Source organism: Pipistrellus kuhlii, unplaced genomic scaffold (assembly GCF_014108245.1).
Source record: "Pipistrellus kuhlii isolate mPipKuh1 unplaced genomic scaffold, mPipKuh1.p scaffold_m20_p_11, whole genome shotgun sequence".
NCBI classification, from domain to species: domain Eukaryota; kingdom Metazoa; phylum Chordata; class Mammalia; order Chiroptera; family Vespertilionidae; genus Pipistrellus; species Pipistrellus kuhlii.
Genome location: NW_023425416.1, coordinates 39,847,052 through 39,869,916, shown reverse-complemented (window position 1 = coordinate 39,869,916; position 22,865 = coordinate 39,847,052). Strand labels below are relative to the sequence as shown.

General features: G+C 36.2%; 1 protein-coding gene across 13 annotated transcripts in view; it reads right to left on the bottom strand.

Moving 5' to 3' along the window:
• The window catches only part of RBMS3 (RNA binding motif single stranded interacting protein 3), a 615,090-nt gene that overhangs the window by 324,494 nt on the left and 267,731 nt on the right, over positions 1-22,865 (bottom strand). For 12 of the 13 annotated variants that reach the window (XM_045579333.1, XM_045579337.1, XM_045579338.1 and 9 more), the window contains exon 4: positions 22,112-22,203. In XM_045579333.1, the coding sequence (XP_045435289.1) occupies positions 22,112-22,203 (92 nt within the window). Of the gene's footprint in view, positions 1-22,111; positions 22,204-22,865 lie in introns of those variants that run through there. The other variant, XM_045579339.1, reaches the window with a different exon arrangement.

Sequence of the window (22,865 nt, the reverse complement as noted above, 5' to 3'; positions counted from 1 at the left end):
CTATTAAAGGGCCCAATTTAGGAGACAAAATTTCATGATGGCCATAAAAAGTTATTAAATTCGCTTCTGCCAATGTGGTATCAAATTTTTCCATTTTTATTTTCTGGAACTGTTAAATCTCTCCTCACCCTTATCCACCCTTATTTGAACTTAGAGCACATTTTTCTCAGGGTTCATAGCATTTGGAAGTTTATTTTTCTATCATTGATTTTTACTTTTTAAGATCAAACATTCTTGGGCTTTTAGTAAACATAACTCAATGTACTCACTATTTCGTGGGTGATTAAAACATTCAACAGATAACAATTTTAATAATACAGTCCAGGAACAAAATTCCCTGTTATCAAATCTTTCTGCACAGAAATTTTGTAGTGCTTAACTGAATCAAGAGAGTTGTATTTTATAACTGGCAGAAGTTAATTAGAGAAACACTCCCATTGTGTATATGGAAATACTGAGGCCTGATGAGATAAAAGCCTGGACCAAGATCAGCAGAGGACAGATTTTGCTGTCTCTATTCCATACTGTACACATAGTCTTCATAAAAGTTTCCTAGCTACAGGCATCTATCCATCCTCTTACCAGAGGCAGAAAATAAACAACGTTCTAGAAAACTAATCTGATCACTCTGCTACACAATCTTAAAATAGTGTATTAAGGTCACAAAAGTGGTTGCTTACAATATTTCTTTTAGCTCCCAATGGAATTGTATGTTTGAAATGTGTGTGTGTGTATATATATATATATAAATGTTCATTGCTTAGATAATGGAAGCCATTTTTGTTAGAAAAAGCATGAAGAATACATTCGTATTTTCTTGTATGATGCTGTAAAACCTACTCAGAAGTATTTTTAAAAAACATATTTTATTTATTTTTTTAAAGAGAGGAAGGGAGAGGGATAAAGAGTTAGAAACATTGATGAGAGAGAAACATCAATCAATTGCCTCCTGCACACTTCCCACTGGGGATGTGCTTGCAACCCATGTACATGCCCCTGACCGGAATCGAACCTAGAACCCTTCAGTCTGAAACTCTATCCACCGAAGCCAAACCAGTTAGGGCAGAAGTATTTTTTATTTTATTTTCATATACTGGTTACCTGTTTTGGATTGATGGGAGGGAAACAGGGGTGGTAGGCTTTTCAAAGAACACTTCCTAAGGCTTTTTAATTTTTTAAAGTGCATAGATCTATTAGTTCTTTAGTAAAGTAAATAATTAAAAACAAAACAAAACAAAAACAAACAAACAAACAAAAAAAAAAAACACTAGCACAGAGCCAAGCCCAAATTCCCCTACCCTGTCATTTCTTGATAGGCCTGGTCCTTTGTGATTAGGGTTTGGGTGATGATGTAATAATGAGGCAAGCAAGATTCTCTAGTCCAAGAAAACTTTTAGACCAAAAATGAAGACTTCTTTTCTTGTGATCTACAATATTACAAAAAAATATTTTGGTTTTTAGGGACTTCCATTAGGAATGTCAGATAACTCAACTAGCATTTTTAAATACCATGATAGTTTTAGCAAATACCTACCACTGCAATTTGTAGCAAGCAGCTGGGTGCTGCTTTAATTTGCTTTCTTTCCCTCCTATCTCAGCAAGAACATGACAACAACACAAAACCATAACGTGGAATAGTGTCTGCTGGAAGAAGTGGTGATTACTTCCAAGCCCAAACAAAATTAGGGAAGGAAGAATAATGAAGAGACACACCTTATAAAAAGTGAGAGAAAGAACATAAGAAGGAAGATGCACATTGCACAAGTACCTGAAATTATAACCCTATATAATAATAAAAGGAATATGCTAATTATCCGTTACACCTGCCATGAGGCATAAAGACTGACTGAGGACTGCATAACAACAGGATCAAGGATCTGCAGGAGGGTGGGCAGAGAATTATAATACAAGCAGGCTGCAGAGAGCTACAGGAGGAGGCGGGGCAGCAGAGCTATGAGGGTTGGGGGAGCTACAGGAGGGTGGGGCAGTGGGCAGAGAGCTACAGGTGGTGGCAGAAAGCTACTGGCACATGGATTTGTGCGCAGGGCTACTAGTTAGAAAATAATAGGAAAGTAACCATCTGATCACATAGCTTTCAATAATGAAAAACTCTATAAACTTGTGATTTACTTATTAGGATTAAGGATGGTTATAAACTGCTTAAAATAAAAATATCTGACATGATATTGTAATTCTTTACTTCAGCTTTGCTTTACAAAATGTGCAACTGTTTAAAAAGCAGAAGCAATCACATGCTACCAATGAAACCAAGTTTTTAAACTCCATGCAGCTTTTTCCATCTTGGTGTCTCTTCTCTTTGCTTTTTCTAAATATAGGCTCTAAATGAATCTTCCAAATAGCTCCCTTACAAGACAACTTATTTTGCTAGTAGAAGCAAAACTTGGCAAAGGTTTGTAGCATATTTGTCAGTAACTAACACTATTTTAGATGCATGTGCCCTGGGACCAATTCTGTGCATTTATCCTACAGCTATAGTTGTAGAGAACCATAGTAATATACAAACAAACATGCTATAACAACATTTTTATTACAGCACAAGTTTGGAAAAATCCCAAACATCCATGAATATAAGAGTCATAAATTAAGGTGGGGTACATCCATGAGATAGAACTCTACACAGTGATTACAAACTAGCCTTTATAGGTACTAATATAAAAATGTATCCAAGATAGGTGTCAAATACCAAGCTGCAGACCAGTTTCTACAGATACACGTTGAATAAATATGAAAAATACATGTGTAGTTAACTATTTGCCTACACAGATTTTGATTTACATGGCTATGCTGTTATTCATCATAATAACAAAATAATCAATAGTTAAATTTGAACGATTCTTCAGGGAAACAGATGTTCTTCTCTATCTAAAATACTTGTTCATCCTCCCAGCAACCCTATGACATAGGTCCATAATTATCCTCATATTAAAGAGGAAGAAATTGAGATGCAGAGAGATTCAGTGACATGTTTAAGTTTATACAGCTGGTAGGTGAGGCCCAGGAAGTAGACTCTTAGACCTCACACTCCTAACCCCCAAGCTGCACTCTCTCTCAGGGGGTGAACACTGGAGAGCGTGCACCTGTGTTTGGATATGCACAGAAAATGCCTGGATATACATGTATGGAGCTTGTTAACATTGACCACCTCTGGAGATGGATGGGGAGTGAGGATTCACTTTGTATTTCATACTCCTCAGAACTTTTAATCCTTTTGCATTGAAAATACACGACCTAGTGTGTGTTTTAACATACAAAATGTGACACTTCCGGTTTTCTACCCTGAAACCTGAGCCGCAGAAGTTTGAAAGTTGTCTAGGGTGGTAGAGCTCCTGTCTTCCAGTTCTAGGCCCTGAACGATTAACTTCACATATAAACTCATGAAGATTCTTTAATGTATCCACACCTGGGTTCTTCTGGTACAGGCGATTTGATTTTTACTGCTTTGGAGAGTATGCGATTTCATGAGACACGCATCAGACTCATTTCAAAGGCCATTCATTTAGCTGTCTGTTCAGTGTACATATGCATTCCGTCATGTACTGTGAGCAAAACACAGCCGCATTTAATCAGGCCACTGTTTATAATTTAAGAGAGGGGCCTCCAAATGACTCCTTTTGGGTATGCTTCTAAAAAGGTCAGGCACCAGCATGTTTTACCAAATAAAACTCAGGTTTGAAGAATATGCCTTCTCAATTGGTTTTTACTACCTGGGCCATAATAAGTTTTACAGGGCTTCTTTGTTAAATTGCCCTGACAATTTCCATTTCCAGTGGCTTCAATCATATTAACAGAAGGTGAAGTTCACAAAGAGTAAAATATGTCACTGCACTGCATTCGGGTTTGGGAAATAGATCACACAGCTGACAAACATGCCGGCATAATGTTTGGCATTCCCGTTCTTGTTTGGCTTGGCATGGTTCCTTGAGGGCGGGACAAGATGCCCAACCACAAGCGGAAGTATTTCATTACTGGAGACATAAAACACGTCTGCACCTATGACTTGACAAAGCCCATTAAATATGTATATGTTAAAAAAAAAAAAGATGGATTTTTTTTTTTCTGCCAAAGAAAGGCAGAAAGGTCAGGGATGTGGGGTAGAAAATATGTGTGTAGAAACATTAGTTCTTGTATGCATAAAAAAAGGGTAGAATTCCTCTAGAATGCATGAATCTGTGACAGAATCCTTTCTACTAAAACCATCAACGGCAAACTGTGGCTCATGAGACACATGCGGCTCTTTGGCTTCTTGAGTGTGGCTCTTCCACAAAATACCACGGCCTAGGCAAGTCTATTTAGAAGATGTTTCGTTAGAAGTTTAAGTTTCAAAAATTTGGCTCTCAAAAGAAATTTCAATCTTTGTATTTTGATATTTGGCTCTGTGGACTGAGTTTGCTGACCACTGTCCTAAAATATAATGTCTATGTAAAGCTATGCTCAGCAAGAGTAGGGACAGAGAGCATTTTTTAAGAAATTAAAATAAGGTCAGATGGTTTCTGAAGGTTCATTAATCAGAGACCCATAATCTATCACTTGTTTTATGAGTCAGCATGTATTTCTTGAGTCCTTCTATACCAGCCATGGAACTAACACGAAGGGAGAGACCAGAAGTTAAGTGCCAATGTAAAAACGTTTTTAAGTCTTTTGACAAGATCATTATTGGAGGCTGGGAAGGCTCAAGCAAGAGCAGTGAGTAGAGGTACTATCCCTCAAAGTGGTCTTGGAAGAAGTGCTATCTACTCAGATATCTGAAAAGTGCTTTTGTGTATTCTTTCACCAAAGGGCAGCAAGCTGGGTGGTGAGGACAAACTTCATGCATAAGCTGAGATTTGCACAAGAACATGACAAATTGTGGTGGCTGCTATATAAAACTGTATCTCTTCTGGGCATTTATCCTTTCATTAGTTTGCCCCTGTTCTCTAGCTGATGTTTATGCACAAACCTGTCATATTCATTCTACGAGGTACGTGCACTAATATTAAGGTCCATATGTATCTTGGATCCACTTTTATCACTTCATTTTCCATCACTACCCTGGTGGCTGTCCTCAGATCAAGAAAATTAATCATCTGGAAAATATTTAAAATAACGTTCTTTTAGAATAGGCCTTGATTCAAAGTAAAACTGATGTTTGAAATTTTATTATGACTGCTCCTCAGAGGAAAGTAAAATGTTTATAGCTGCAAACATGCAAACAGGACTAGGTAAAGGAAAGTGAAAGCTCCATGTGCAGCTCAAAGCAAATGCACTCTAGCAATTCTTGGGCATGGACCTGGGTTCAAGAACAATTCATTTTCCTTATTTGTGCTTCCTACCCCTGAGGAGCTGTCACCTGACATCTGAGCAGAAGGAAAGCTCTGCACATTTTGATGTTGACATGTCCACATCCTATGTCAGAGTCTGAATTATCACGCTTAGCAAGCATTCTCAGCGAGAAGCGTTCCTCCCAAAACCTCCCCATTCAATCAGTCACCCATTAACTCAAAAAATATTGACTCATCATCAAAAACTATGCCAGGACTTTAGCTAGGTACCTGGGTAGCAATAGGCTCCCTATCCTCTAAGGTATGTAGTGGTGAGATATGAAGTGCTGAAGATTTTCCCTTGACAGTACTGATACGGCTTGTGTATTATTACACTGGCAGTTAGCATACTGAAATATAATACTTCCACACCTCTTGGAAAATAGTTACTGACCCAACCACCACACTCTACCCCCACACTGTCTGTCACCCCGACTCCCTGGTTACACTGACTCCTCTTCTAGGACCCCTAGAATCATCTTGCAATTCAGTTAACACCTGGCATGGATAAGGGGCATCCAAGAGCCCTCTCCAGCTCTTTGGTTAGGGTCTGGAATTCATGGTGAATGACAATGACATACTGACAATTAGGCATCATGACTGTCATTCCTGCAATACAATATTTATGCAGAAACCTGTCATATTCATTCTATATGGTACCTGAACTAATGTTAAGGTCCATATGTATCCTGGATCCACTTTTATCAATTCATTTTCCACCACTATCCTGGAAGCTGTTCTCAGATCAAGAAAATTAATCATCTAGAAAATATGTCCAGGCCAACACTCCAGCCCAGTCTGCAGACTAGGGCCACATACCTGAGAAGAATGACAGAACAAAAATGCAGAGGCAGCATTCAGAGACTTAAAGCAATTTGACAGATTGGTTATACGTCATTTACAACTAATAATAATAGAAATGAAGCTTGTATTTTACATGGCCCTGCTTTCTTTTATTTCATTTTTGTGATTACTCATTTTTATTATGTTTTATAAAAGCACTGGTCCAGAACGAATTGGTAATAAAGCAACCAGTCCTGCCGCATACAGTCTGAGAAGACTGTTGCTAGTACCAACATTCTTCAGAGAATGTTTATAAAGAGTATGCATAAAACATAAAGAATACATAGATTAAGCATTGTATTTGCATAAAAATGACCCCTGGCTGCCCTGTAACAGTTTTCCTTACCTAAGCAAGGAAGGCCAGACACATGCACACACCACACATGCTGCTAAGCACACTGGATGTCTATCCTTGTTCAGGGAACATGTCCATCTCTTGCCTCACAACTATTCTTGTTAAAGGATAAATTAAGCAGGGCTTTTCCTAAGCAGTTCAGATGAAATGGATAAGTGGCTTGTTCCAGCTTTGAGTTTGTATAAAAAACATGCATGAAACCTAGATGTTGGAGTGCAGGGGATTTGGGTGAAAAGAGTAAAGGGATTAAGCAAAAAACCAACTCATGGACACAGACAACAGTATGGTGATTACCAGAGGAAAAGGGAGTAAGAGAAGTAGAAGAGGCTAAAGGGAGGACACATGGAGATGGAAGGAAACTTGACTTTGGATGGTGAACACAATACAATATACAGATCATGTGCTACAGAATTATACACCTGAAGCCTAGATCAGTTTGTTAAACATTGTCACCCCAATAAATTTAATGAATATAATAAAAAACAAACCCTTATTATATTTAGATGAATGACACATCTAATTGATAGAGTATATTCTGTCATCCAAATAGTAACAGAACCAAACACTGACCCTGAGGCAATTAGCCTGGGAAATTTTCTGCAAAATTGTATTGTGTTGACTTTAAGCAGCATATAATTCAGAAACAATGAAATTAAGAACATAAGAAGAAATGAAGAAATTAATCATGCCTCACCCCTTAATATTTCATTACCGTTATCACTCTTACTTTTAAGTCATTTTTCTCCAGGTAATTCTCAATTATTTGCTTGAAAATATTTGAATTTGATTTTAACTGAGGGTATTCTAACATTAAAATACATTCACAAAAATGAAAAACACTTTAAAAAATAAGTTTACAATATCTTGGAAATGAAGGCAATACAGCAATTCTAGAATCCCAAACAGGATGCTTGCCATTTTCCACTATATATTAGTACACAGACTTTAATATAATATTGAGACAAGATGTGAAAAGAATGTTACTTTTTTCTCTTTCGGATTATATATATTATATACTTTGGAGAGGAATAGAGAGATAGAAACATCAATGATAAGAAAGAATCATCGCCGAAACCGGTTTGGCTCAGTGGTAGAGTATCAGTCTGCGGACTGAAAGGTCCCGGGTTCGATTCCGGTCAGGGCCATGTACCTTGGTTGCAGGTGCGTCCCCAATAGGATTGTGCAAGAGGCAACTGGTTGATGTTTCTCTCTCATTGACGTTTCTAGCTCTCTATCTCTCTCCCTTCCTCTCTGTAAAAAATCAATATATATATATATATATATATATATATATATATATATATTATTTTTTTAAAAAAAGAAAAGAAAGAATCATCAATCAGTTGTCTCCTGCATAACCCCTACTGGGGATCAAGCCCACAACCTGGCCATGTGCCCCAGCAGGGACTTGAACCAAACTGCGACCTCTTGGTTCATAGGTCAATGCTCAACCACTGAGCCATACAAGCTGGTTTCAGATTATTTTATTAATTTACCTTGTATGATTTGCCTATTGCTTTGATTAATTATTCAAGAATAGTTGTGTTTTACATGAATAACTTACCCCTAAATTAATATAGTTGAGTCCCCCACCATAATTTAAAGAAAAAAAATAACATGATGGGTAGAATGTTTTCTCTTATGTATTTTCCCTTAAACATTGACATCAGCAGCACCATTTGTCTGTATGTGAGCTATAGAAGATGAAAGAATGAATAAACAAATAGAAAAGGAATAGTACATAAAAACTCAGAAACAGATGTGTTTACTCTGGCTGTTGTTTTTTCTCAGGTCCACTTATGCCTGGTTGTGATTTTACACTGCATACAAAAAAATACAGTCATATGTTCTGCTCATAAAATCAACCCCACTTCTTATAAGAAATTACACATGGCAGCTTCACATGGATGCTTTGTACTTGAGAAAAGATTCTTATAATATGAGCAAACAACTCCAGCTCTGAGGAGAAATTCTATGTGCTACTGAAATCCTCTGGGGTCTAGTAAGACTTATGTTGAGGTTCAAGAGAAGTTAAATACACTTAAAAACCCTTGAGAACAAAATCCTTTGGTGTGCAAATGGCATGGCCAGAAAGTCTATCAACTTGTAATCCAAGCAGTGATCCATATGCATTTGCATACACTTTGATGTGAATCAGATTCCAATATTGTCTTTAACCATCAGTTGCATGAGCAGCCAAAAGGAATGCTGTAACACCATTGAATTCACGTTGAGCAAAAATTGGAAGTGAGAAAAGATAATTATCCTTAATCTAATTAGTCATTATGCAACCCAAAGATATCAGAAGCAGATAATTCACAACATAGTAGTATTGATGCATGATTCAACACCACTATTTCCTGAGAGAGATAAATTATTGTGTATTGTAAACCGAGTTTCACCAAAACTAATATCTTAATTCCTGAGAAACCTACACACTGCCACAAAGCAAAAAAGGAAACCTATGTTATTTTATATCTTTACAAAACCAGAAAGAAAGGAGACAGCAGAAGATCTTATAACACAAAAACTGCTACAGCAGACCAGTTCCTCACTAGCTATTGCAACATCCTTGGAAGTACAATGGGCATGGTAGCAATATTAGTGTAAGAGACATAAATCATCAAAGCCTGTACACTGGACATCATGCATCATGGCCATCCATTAAAACTGGAATTGGGAGAATATTCAATATCACTGAATCTGAACTGCAAACCAAGCATAATAGATCTCCATGCTTTATTCTTACTGGTTTATCAACTTTGAGGCAATGTTATTGATCTCCCATTTCTACTTTCTCTACATTCTTCTTGAATATTCCTTGTTGTTATCTGCATCCAGTCTCAATCCCATTTTCTCTCCCACAAGTGTCTGCCATGAAGTACAAGAGGTACATAGATGGTTCCCCTATCCACACTGTATTCTGGAGTCAACAGTGTGTAGAGTAACATACAGCAGCTATGAATTCACTTCCTTTAAATTCTGGAAAACTCAAAGGAATTCCTACAACATTACACATATTATTCTACTGACTGAAATGCAGAATAGTTTGGAGATGAAGGCTTGCTTATAATAAAGCATAGTGCATCGTTACATTGGTGTATTGGTCTTTGCACCCTTGGGTCAATGTTAACAACATTTAAACATGTGAAGTACTTTTAATATTTTTCTTTAAGAATTTTTATTTGGCATAGATGTTCCATTTAGTCCATAACTTATTTTTTGGATTGCAAATAAAGAAAGGATAAACAATTTACAAAAATATAAGCAGAATATAAATGTTACAGTTCAATATTTAGAGAAGGAGTAATACCATAATCTTTAATGCAAGTTATAAAAACTAGCTATGGTATAGATGTAGTGTATGCATGGAGAGAAAGGGATAGAATCAACTAGAAATAGAAAAAAGAGTCATTATAAGGTTTATTTGTACTTTATTTGGGGGACTATGTCAGCATAGCCAAAAATACCAAAATACTTCTAAAATTACCTGAGTTTTTCATTTATCATTATTTTCTACCCTTTTTCAAAAAACATACAGGTAGACAAATGCTAGTCAAATTTCTGATACTCTATTGGTCTACCCCCAAAGGAAAACCGATGTTCTCTATCTCCTAAAATGGATCTTGAAAGAAAAAGGGAACAGAGGCATTTCCTGAAAAATTCTAATATTCATAGCAAATGATCGAGCAGAAGCTTAATCAGATAGGATTTCAGAACTCTAATGGGAAGAAATTTCAATCATTAAAAATTTATTATCTGGGCCCATTTGCAGGGACTGAAGTATAATAAGTATTTAATCAGCTAGTTTCTATTTTTCAGTGGACTTAATTGTTCGGCCTCTGTAAGAACTTCTTGGAAGCCCATGATGAGCAGTTCCATAAGGTAAAGATGAAGATGAACCAGGCAAGAACTGAAAGTGAGAAGGTCATAGGACTAACTGAAAAGTAGAAGTGGTATAAAGGCTTAAGATTGGACTGTGATAGAAATTAAAAAAGAAAAAGGTATGATCAATTATTATTAAGTATGACATGTCATTAAAGGTATTAAAATGTTAGTTTCCAATAAGCCATCCTATAGTTTTCTATCACTCATAAGATGCAACGTAATACATAGTAGATAGGTAGGTAGCTGTTACTTTATTGCCATATGCAAGTTATGAAAGTAGTAATCAAGGACAACAAAATTGAGTTAAAAATACATTGATGGTATTACATGGCCTGGAATACTCATTCTAAAATAGGATTTCTCTATAGGTTAAAAGGGGATAAATGGTGATGAAAAGGGGACTTGACTTGGGGTGGTAAGCACATAATACAATATACACATGATGTGTGATAGAATTATATACTTAAACCTATACAATTTTATTAACCAATGTTACCCCGATAAACTCAATAAAAAGAAATAGGGTTTCTCAAGCTCAACATTTTTGACTTTTAGACCAAATCATTCCTTGCATCATGTGTGTCGGACAGGGAGGAGTTGCTGCTCTTTTTATTGTAGGGTGTTTAGCAGCTACCCTGGCCTCTACCTACCCACTAGATGCCAGTAGTGTCCCTTCTCCCAACTATGACAACCAAATACATTTCTAGATATTGCAGTTGAGAATCAGTGCTCTAAAACATCTTTCAGATATTAGCTTAGATGCCACTTACCTCCTGGAAAAATTTCCTGAACATACCAAGTGAAAAATATCATCTCCACTATGAGCTGACAAGTGGAGACATCCCTGATCAACTGTTCACCATATATAACAATTACTTATGTGCTTATATGTACTGTACATTCCTATGGACCATGAATTTATTTTAATCTGTAATTGTGTCTTATTCACCATTGGTTCTCCTCATACTAGGCACCCGGTTGATATATGTTGAGTAAATCAATGAAGGAAGGAACGTAGGTAGCTGAACTAAGCAACATAGCAGGGGAGGACATTTTCATGCATCATAAGATGCAAGTCACACCTTTCCCTGCATTGATCATTAAAACTGTTTTCAGCCGAAACCGGTTTGGCTCAGTGGTAGAGTGTCGGTCTGCGGACTGAAAGAAAGGTCCCGGGTTCGATTCAGGTCAGAGGCATGTACCTTGGTTGCGGGCACATCCCCGGTAGGGAGTGTGCAAGAGGCAGCTGGTCGATGTTTCTCTCTCATTGACGTTTCTAGCTCTCTATCTCTCTCCTTTCCTCTCTGTAAAAAATCAATAAAAATATATTTAAAAAATAATAATAAATAAATAAATACATAAATACATAAATAAATAAAACTCTTCAATAGTCCTTGGGGGAGGAGGGCATTACCTCTGATTGAGAACCACTGCTCTAAAGATTGTACAGAGAAATGGCAAACAGTAAAGTTCACTTTTGTTATAGAAACATTTTACAGTGCTTCCACTGTCCTGTTCAATTAAAATAAATCTAATATGATAATGGCTTTGGAGTTAGATGTAAGATGAGATCCTGACATCTAGTTAGCTGTATGACCTTGATTAAGTTAAACTTCTTGCGCTTTAATTTCTTCATTTGTAAAACTGGAACAATAATAATCACCAACAGAGTTCTTTCATTCAACAAATGTTTATTATTACCTGCTATCCGCTGGGCAGACACTGCGCTTGGTTCAGAAGGTACACAGTGGTGGCAGGAAGCATTAGAGTCTTTGTACTAAAAATTATTATACTTTAGAGTGGGAGAGGGACAGAATATAATTGCTTTTAATATAAAACTTAAGTTACTAATTGTGAAGATAGATTCTAGAAAACTGAACAAGATCCTATGAGACCATATAAAAAGAGCAGCATGACATAGATGGGGGTGTCATTAAGATTTTCAAAAGAACTATTATTTGAATGTTCCTTCAAGGATACTTGAACATGAACTGTGAAAGGGGAATAGGAGGAGAAGGATGGAAGGATTAAATGAGACAGAATGTGAAGCATAGCACAAGGCTGCCTGATTCTCTATAGAAAATCAATGAATGTAAGCAATTAATTATAAATAATCAACACTATCACTGACAAAATTAATAGATAGGAATAGGACATTAAGCAAAGTGACATCTGATTTAGTATCTTTTTCACAACTAAAAGATATTCACAATTCATTTTTAAAGAATACTAAACTAATTAAGATAACAATGTTATGAGAAAAATATGATAATAATAGTGTTAAAATAAAAAGATCCTTTTGCAATTTGAAATGTTGTTAACTTTAACATTTTGACATTCTAGGTATATAATTTTCCAGTGTATTGTATATTATGGTTAAATTCTTCAGTTAGAGTATAATATGGATTAGCATGCAGTCTGGTTTATAAAGCCTTACTATTCCATTGTGCTAACAGTCCCTATAAGGGCTCCAGCCATCAGTTAAATAAATCATTTGGCTGGGAATGGATCTTTTACATATGTATGAGTTACTAATTTCCTGGACATTGTAAGCCATGAGCTGGTTTCCTGTGTGCTAGCAAATGCTAAGTTGAGCCTTGATTGCCGAAACTGCACATTTCAAACATTAATTCATAGACCATTTTCTCCATCTAAGATATAATAACATTCTCTATCTGTAGTTCTGTCAAATGGACCTAACAGACACACACACACACACACACACACACACACACACACACACACACACACACATATATATATATATATATATATATATATATATATATATATATATATATAACATTTCATCGAATAGTAATGGGACATATATTCTTTAAGTGCACACAAAACATTATCCAGGATAGATCATATGACAGATCACAAAATAAGTAAGCAAATTTAAAAAGATTTAATCATACCAAGTATCTTTCCCAACCACAAAGTTATGAAACTAGAAATGAATAACAGAAGGAAAACTGGGCAATTCACAAATATGTGAAAATTAAACAATACACCACTGAACAACCAATGAATGGGACAAAGAAATAAATTAAAAGGGAAATGAAAAAACCTTTGAAACAAACAAAAATGGAAAATATCACATACTGAAATTTATTGGAAGCAACAAAATCAGTTCTAAGAGAGAAGTTTATGGCAATAAACACATTAAGAAAAAAGGAATATCTTAAACAATCTATACTCCAGGGAAATGGAAAAAGAAGAAAATTGTCCCAGAGTTAGTACAAGGAAAGAAATAACAAAGGGCAGAGCATATATAAATGAAATAAAGACCAGGAAAAACAATAAAGATCAATGAAACTAAGAGCTGGTTTTTGAAAAGCTAGACAAACTGACATTTAGCTAAACTAAAAAAAAAAAAAAAAGTCTCAAAATCCCAAATGAAAGAGGATTTACAAAAATACAAATGGGGATCATAAGATACTACTATAAATAATTATATGACAATACATTAGATCACCTAGAAGAAATAGATAAATTGTGAAAACACAGAACCTATCAAGATTGAATCTCAAATAGAAAATATGAGAAGACCAACTAATTACCCATAAGAATATTGAAGCAGTAATCAAAAACTTCTCAATAAGGAAAAATCTCAGGGCCAGATGATCCCTTGGCTAGTTCTATCAAACATTTAAAGAAAAATTAACAACAGGCTTTCTCAACTCTTCTATTGTAAAAACTTGAAGAGGCGAGAACACTCTTCAACTCATTTTACTAAGCCAAAATTATCCTAATAACAAGCTCAATACAAACACTACAACTTCCTTTTCTATTTTCAATGGGATTACAATCTACCTGTGACAAAGTGATGCTTATAATTAGGTCCCCCCACTTTACAACAATGATGACCAGAGAAAGAATCTGCTTCTTTCAATTTTAAGAACAAATTATTAAAGCCATGAATGAAGACTGTATGCTATTTCTCCATGGTATATCAAGAAATGAGATACTGATTGAGATCAGCCTGTGGACACATTCCCTTCAGAGAGGCAAGATGAAAGAGTTGGTATTTCTTGCAAACTGAAAAAACTTGTATTCCACAGATACCCTAGGGCAGTGGTCAGCAAACTGCAGCTCACGAGCCACATGCGGCTCTTTGGCCCCTTGAGTGTGGCTCTTCCACAAAATACCATGGCCTAGGTCAGTCTATTTTGAAGAAGTGGCATTAGAAGAAGTTTAAAAAAATTTGGCTCTCAAAAACAATTTCAATCGTTGTAACCTTGATATTTGGCTCTGTGGACTAATGAGTTTGCTGACCACTGCCCTCGGTAAAAAAGTATCTCATCACCAGATACAGACTCCAATTTATGACACAAATTAAGGTGAGTGTTTTGTTGATAATGTGCTCTTGTCAAATGCTAGGAAAGCAGCAAATTGTATTCTAGTTCATGCTCACTATTTCACTAAGAGGAGACAGGGGAGTCCTTGCAGAAGTAGAGTGGTACTCACAAGCAGATTATGTAAATCATTTGGCAGAAGCTAATACAAATATTTAAGTTCAGAAGATGCTGGTTCAGAAATGTCAAATAATTAACAAAAAGGATTAAGATTTCCTGACAATGTCAATATTGGGGTTTGAATCCTTGCATCGTCCAATAGGATCAGAAAAAAAAAAAAAAATGAGCCAAGTTGACATGGTCAACAAAGCAGACTTTCACAAATATTTTACAGGTATATAAAAGACCAACCACTAGTATTATTTTTATTGACAACTTCAAAAATCTCAGTCATGAGGAAAAATAATATTTAGTGTTTGTTAGGTATGTTCTTCTGTTCAAAATATGTTCAACGGTAGCACGTGACACAAACATTCATTTTAGAAAATGAGATAGCAAGGTTTATATTACATGGCATCAGTTAGACCCACACAGCATTATTCAGCGATGGGAAGAAAATTAGCTACTTTTTTTTTCTCTTTATACCTGACCTGATTTTCTTTGTGAGCCCTTTACTCGTTTGAGTAACCATAAAAACAAGACAACTGTATTTACTCTAAAAGAGTAATGAACTGTTAAAACCAAACCTGAACTGCCATTCTTTGGAATTAGTTATTTAATGTGCATTCCATAACAGCGGTATATGTATCTTGTCATATCTTTACATCCAGCAATACAACTGAACAGCATAATTTGCAATTAAATATATTGAAAGAAATATTTACTGACTCAATTAGGATTTGGTTCATATGAAAAATATAATCAGAGAAATGCACACCATTAGAATGACTGCAAATGAGAAAACCCCCACATAAAATAAAGGGAGAAGTGATGGTGGCATACCTCCTATTATTAAGAAAAAAGTATAGCTATAGATATAACACAACCTAAACTTGTTAGCTCACTAAAAAGTCTGCTCTATTTTGAATTACCAAAGACTAATTTTTCAAAATAATCTCTTAAACATATTATAGTTTACTTTCATAGTCTCTCTTTTATTTTTGTTCAAATGTCACATCAGAGAGACTCCCTGACACCTCTAAAATGCATGCCGGCTCAACCTTCTATCTCCATCTTCATCTACTATGTATTTAGTATCCCCATCCTGCTTTGTCTTTGAACCACTTCTTACCACCTAACATATCAATTTATTGTCTGCCTTCCATTAGCAGAATGTGATCATAAAACTTTGTTTGGTTCAATACTATATTTTTGGAATGTAGAATAACCTATTTTTAAATTCTCACCTGAGGACATGCTTAGAGAGAAGGGAAAGAGGGAGAGAAAGAGGGAGGGAGGGAGGGAGGGAGGGAGGGAGAGAGGGAGGGAGGGAGAGAGAGAGAGAGAGAGAGAGAGAGAGAGAGAGAGAGAGAGAGAGAGAGGAGAGAAGAGATGCCTGCCCTGACAGTAGAACAATCTTGGTATACAGTAGACTTTCAACATGACTTAAAAAGTAGGAGAGTAAAAATAAAATTCCAACCTAAGGCTATAGCTCTCTTCTACCTGGGAAATATTTTTGGGTATAGATAAATAATAATATATAGGCTTCTCTGATCTCTTTATCTTCTTGGAAAAGAAAAATCTTGAACATTACTCTTGATATATTAGAATCAAAAGACAACAGTTATCCATTATTACATCATGTATTGATTGAGTCTCTCACCTGACTTCAGAAAGCAATATCTTTCCTATCAAGCAATGAAGTTGCTCTTGAACAATGCCTCTCTCTTTCCTACATGAGAACCTTTGAGAAGCTTCCATGTTTGGCTAGTTAACTAGTAGGCCCTACCCCACTGTAGTGACCCATGAACAGAAGATAGCCTGTTTACTCACATATACCTAGGAACCATAAAATCAGAGGCTGTAAATATTGCATTCAGGCGTCTTCAAACTACGGCCCGTGGGCCACATGGGGCCCGCAGAGGAGTCTGATCCGGCCCGCCAGGTTTTTTGGGCAGTTAGCGCAGCCGAGGTGTTACAGTAGGAATTAGTAGTTCATATAGTCCGGCCCTTCAGCTCTCTGAGGGACCGTGATCTGGCCCCCCACTTTAAAAAGTTTGAGGACCCCTGCTTAGACCATAAGAGTCTGGCTGACAAAACCTGGCACATGGCTCTGCATTGCGAAAAGTAGCTTTGGTAGACAACAAGCCACATCATGGGGCTAGTAGTTGAACTTAAAAATATTTTTTTTTCTAGAATAATCTGTGTATTAGGCCCTGCCTTCATTAATGAAATTTCTACTATCATACTAGAATATAACTGTTAGGGTTATGCATTAACCACTGAGATGATATATTTTGTAGTTAACGGACTTTGTCACATACTCATTGATTTTTCACTTTATTTCTTACAATATCAAGTGGGGGGAAATCCACTCATTTTGATTCTTCCCCCCAACCCCCAAAGAAAACTACTATTACAGTCATTGATTTATAGGAGAGAAGTCCTTTCTCTGGTCCCAATCTGATTCTCTGCTCTAGTTGACATGTATTTTCAAATTATCCCTGATGTACTTGACATTCTCTCAAATGCATGGTCTCTTTTTTATAATCACTTAACTTTGATTAATTCTACATTTCCCATGGTGTGGTGAATCACCTTTGGTAATTAGAATGACAGTCTTAGTAGTAGACCTGATAAAACGGGAGGCCTGCTAAGTTTGAAATAGCTCAAGTTTTTGAAGGTAATAATTGATAACTGTTCAATATATAGAATATTTCTAGAGCCTAGAAACTTACATCCAAGAAAACTAAGCTTCTAAAGCTGTACAGTCCTCCATTGAGACAATGGAGGATAATGGGCAAGGGAATTCTATTCCTGCCCAACAGTACTTGATATGTATATCAAATAAGCAATGGGTGATTTCCACTTGTTTCCCATTCTCCCTGTTCCTAAATGGCAGTATTCCTTTATTTTCATGTATCCTGTTGTTTCTCTATGATTAAAAATTATGTGAGTTCAGATAACCTGTCTTATAAACATATTGGCTACTAAACCATGAGGGCATCCATGTCTGCGCCTGTTGGAAATGATAGCATCACTAGACGTGATTAGAGGATGGGGCTTTCAAGTAGGTTCCCCCAGGGAAGGAATGAGTGCATGCCACCCAGGATGTATAAATTGGAAGAATGGAGTTATTGATGTTTAATAGCCCAAACGTTAGACTACTCTTACTTTTCTGTACTAGAGGCAACTAAACTATTCATCATTACAGATTCTCTTGCAGCTAAGGAAAAACCATGACTCAGCTTTGGGCATTGATAGGTGAACACAAGCTCCTGAGTTAGAATTCTGGGAAAGCTTTTTAAAGGACAGAATCAGCCCGAATGGTTCTTGAGTCTTTTGTCCTTTTCTTTTTTATGTTTTTATTCAATGGATTGGGGTAACATTGGTTAATAAAATTATATAGTTTTAAGGACTGGCAAAACTAGAGATACAATAGCGGGAGCTTTAGAAAGCAACATATGATATTATGGATGGAAGCCTCTAATAAAGAATGGCAAAGAAGCCTTGATTCTGATATTACCCCAAAGCATGTGCCCTGAACTGCTGATCTATGGCTGCCTTATTCATAAGTAAGATAAACACAAGGTTAGGCTATTGTTAGCTGGATTTCTTAGCTCTCTTCTTTTTAAGTGTACAGAGACATATTCTCTAGCCAATGATTTCTTCTAAATACCAATTTTTCAACAAATAGGAATTAAACAATAAATCACCCAGTAAGTGATAATTGATTAATAATGCATAGCCATTAACATGGATGAACGTTTTCTGTATACTTGGCAAGAATAGTAACAGCCAATATTCTCAACCTTGAGCTGTAGCAATCCAAAGAGAGAGATTAAATTTTAAAAATCAAGAAAAAGGAAGGAGTCAATTCAGTCTTGACTCTCTAACACCTAGTAAAGTGTCTGGCACTTAGCAGCAAGAAAAATGTTTACTAATTGATACTACTTATTATAGTCCTCAAAAAAAACTGTTTTGTAATAACATAACACTTAAAGCATATGTGATAAGAATGTTCAGCAACAAATGTGAATTTAATGAATAACAACATTTACTGAATAACTAACATTTATTGAATTTTGGTATAATCTAAGTACTATGCTAAATTTTTTGTGTGTTTTTAAAATTTAATTCTCACAGCAGTCCCATAATGTAGGTATGATTATTAGACACTTGCAGAGATATTTAAATAACTTGGCCAAGGTCACAGAACCAGGTGGTGTCTGAGGCAGTATTCAAGGCCAAGTTTCCCTCCTTCCAAACCTATGCTCTTAAGCACTATGTATTACTAAAATATTCTAAATCTGCTCTCCTAAAAGAAACATATCCTTTGATCCCTAAAAACCCTTTTTAGCAGAACAGCAAGGATACAGAAAATGTTAGCCCATGTTAATGGTTATACATTATTAATCAATTACCACTTACTGGATGATTTATTATTTAATTCCTATTTGTTGACAAATTGGTTGAGTTTTTCATATGCACACACTGGAATAAGTTAGCTAAATAAAGCAATTCACTTGGAAGGTTTCATGTTCACTCTAGGTTGCTATTGGGAACCTAGATTTTTTTTTTGCAGCATTTTTGCTTTAAAATCCAGGAGGTGTAGCATCACAGCCCGCATAGTAGGATATTGATAAGAACAAGGATGCAGGAGGCAATTCACTGGACACTTAAATGGCAAAAAAATATAGTGCAGTTTCACACACCCTGCAGACTGCAGGTTTATATGATAATAAATAATAGCTTTCACCAGGACAAAGGGGAAAAAAAAAAACAAAAAACGCCATGAAATCCAATAGCTCAGTGAGAAATCTGCTAATACAAGTGGTCAAGCTTGTTCCATTTCATTGTCAAAGGGAGGCTATTTATTTGCTTCTGGGTAGTTAAATTACAAAGTCATTTACTGCTGAAAGTTTTCCAGTAGGCAGATGTGGATCTAAAGCTTTGGGCTTTAGATCCAAAGTTTGTGAGAAAAGGGGGAATAAGAATTTATTCCACAGACAGCATAATTTGTAAGGTAGACATCTTTCATCAACTCTAGAAGTGAAATGAAGTGTCTTTAAACATTCCAATTGGAACCTCATTACTGTGTACACTGGGCATGAGCTAAGAACCAAGATGCTAGCTATTCTAAATAATTTTCTTAGAGACTTTTTAAAATATTTCTCTCTGATAATTTCCTGCTTAGCTGAGATGTCAGTGATGGAGATAGGTAGGTGTGTGTGTGTGTGTGTGTGTGTGTGTGTGTGTGTGTGTGTGTGAGAGAGAGAGAGAGAGAGAGAGAGAGAGAGAGAGAGAGAGAGAGAGAGAGAGAGAGAGAGAATAGAGTTCTCCTGTAGAAGAATGCTGAGAAAAAGAGGGGAAATCCAATGGCTCCTTGGTAGTTATAAAATTAATGTCAACTTTCTTTTTCTGTTGATCCATAAGTACCCCGTATGTATTCTCAGAACATTAGAAATATTGGAGATTATGCATACTATATTCATAATTTCTAAATTGTCACAAACTAGTAATTTCCAAAATTTGGTAGTTTATCAATAAAATTGAATATACAATTTTTATAAGCATTTGTAAATTTCTTATAAATAAGTATTTCCTTTAAGTCCCAATTTTGCATATACTCAACACCTACATTTTATCACTTGTTTCCTAGGTGTAAGTCACTGCTTAAGTTGCCAAGTAACTTAATTTTTTTCCAAGTAAGTTTCAAACCAAGACATGTACATAATTTTCTTATTAATTGCAAATATTAACTTCATCAATCTTAGCTTGTGACCAAATTCAAAGCTTCCAGGCATAATCCAGATGAGAAATACATTACACAGCTGAAAGAATTCAAACTCTAATTTATACTGCCTTGAAAACAATTAATGAGTCATAAAGAGCAAGGAGTCTATCAAAGTAAACTATATGTGAAGTGACCCACAATAAAAGGTTAACAGATATTGATGGTATCAGTTTGCTAGAAGAAAATTGAAGATGAAGAAAATCAAATATTCCAACTCTAGTTATCTGAACTTAAAAATGCAAAATGTTCTCAGTGAATGTTAGCCATCCTAACAAAATTCCAATCACTGAAAATTTGATGACTCTGTCATTAGATCACTCAGCTGTTATGGCAATAATTATGAGTATATGTATAGATGAATATGACATAAATGCATTTTCAGATCTGATGGCTCTTCTACCTAATTCTTGAGAATTAGAGATAAACAAAATCAAACAGTAATAATATTCAGAAAAAATATTTTAAAATTTAAGTTCCATGTAAAACAAATATAAAATGACTTATCTTGAAATAAATATGTACCAAACATCTTTATGTCATAAGTTTAAAAAAAATAGTTGGAAATATAGATTTAAAGATTTTGAAAAAAAACATATAGTCACTCTGTTTCTCCAATATACATATTATGTAATAATAGTACACTATCAAAACCATGAAATTGATGCTAGTACCATATGTGTGTATAGTTTTGTGTCATCTTATCATACCAGTAGATTCTTATTACCATCACTGTGATTAGGATACAAAACTCTTATATTTTGTTTTATTTTATTTTATTTTCTTGAATATAAAAATGCATTAAAATTTCAGATAGAAAGTTCCAAACTATTTGTTCTACATACCAATAAATGAGTATTGAGAATTATTAAAAGTTAGAAAATTATCTAGGTAAACTCTAAAAAGGCCAACGTGAAATTCTAGCCAAATAGACAACAAACCGTTTGGTTAACCTCAGTTCCTTGCACAGATTAATCATCACCATCATCATCATCATCATCATCCAGCAATCAGCTCTCCCCAACATGAGACAGCAATTTTTTTTTCACACTGTTTATCAAAGACAGCTAGCTGCGACCTGGCCTATTCCAATACTATTTCCTGCTGAAATTCCTGGATCACACACACACACACACACACACACACACACACACACACACACTTTTTTCCAGGCAAACCACAGCGCTCCACAAGTGCCCTTAAGTCACCAGAGAGGTTACCATAACAAAAAAGCACACAAACATACTCCAAAAACAAAACAAAACAAAACAAAAAAACCTAACAACAAATAAAGCAGCCAGATTCTTCTAAGTCAAACTTACTGTGGGGTTTCTTCTTTCCCCTAACAAGTAAATATGACCCAAATTGTTGCACACTGCAATTCGGATTCAGCGGGCAGCAAAGGAGAAACATAGGATCACAGAGCAAACAACTTAAAACACCATGGTCTTACCTTGGCCATCTGTGCCTGCACCCCATTGGCCTTGAGAGATGCTACCGCTTTCTGGGCTGCCGCGGGACTGTCAAAATCCACAAAACCATAACCTGTGGAGACACAAAACCCGCTGTTAGCACTCGCAGGTAGCTGGCTCTCCACCGCACCGTGGAAATGAGGGTGTGAGCTCTCGCTTGCATAAAGGCTCTCCACCTATGGTCCTTACCACGTCTGGAAAAATCACAATATCATCAAAAAGAACGCCAAGGGCACCCAGCACCGGCCCCCGAAGTCTGTGTCTGCGGCCTGCACCCAGGAGCGTTTTTCTTTGCGGCCCCACGTGCTTCCCCTGGGTCACGTACTCCCTCTCTGATTGCGAGGATTGAGAACAGCTTTACCTCCACTCGTATCTGAGGGAAAGCAAAACTCAGCCAGGTGCTCCTGGTCTCGCTGGTCGGTTAATTTGCAACATAGCAGGGTCTACAGAGCCTAGTCACAGGGGTCTTCAAACTTCTCTCATTATGAGAATCACCTGGTGGAGTTGTTAAAACACAGATTCCCGGATCCCAACTATAAGAAGTGCTATCAGGAATCTGTGTTTTAACACCTCCACCAGGTGATTCTCATAATGAGAAAAGTTTGAAGACCCCTGGGCCCTAGAAGAAGACTGTGTACATTAGGGGTGTCGAACTCAATCAGAGAAGGGGCCAAAATCTAAACTCCAGCCTAAATCGCGGGCCGAATGGTTTACTGAACAGTCATAAACTGTCAT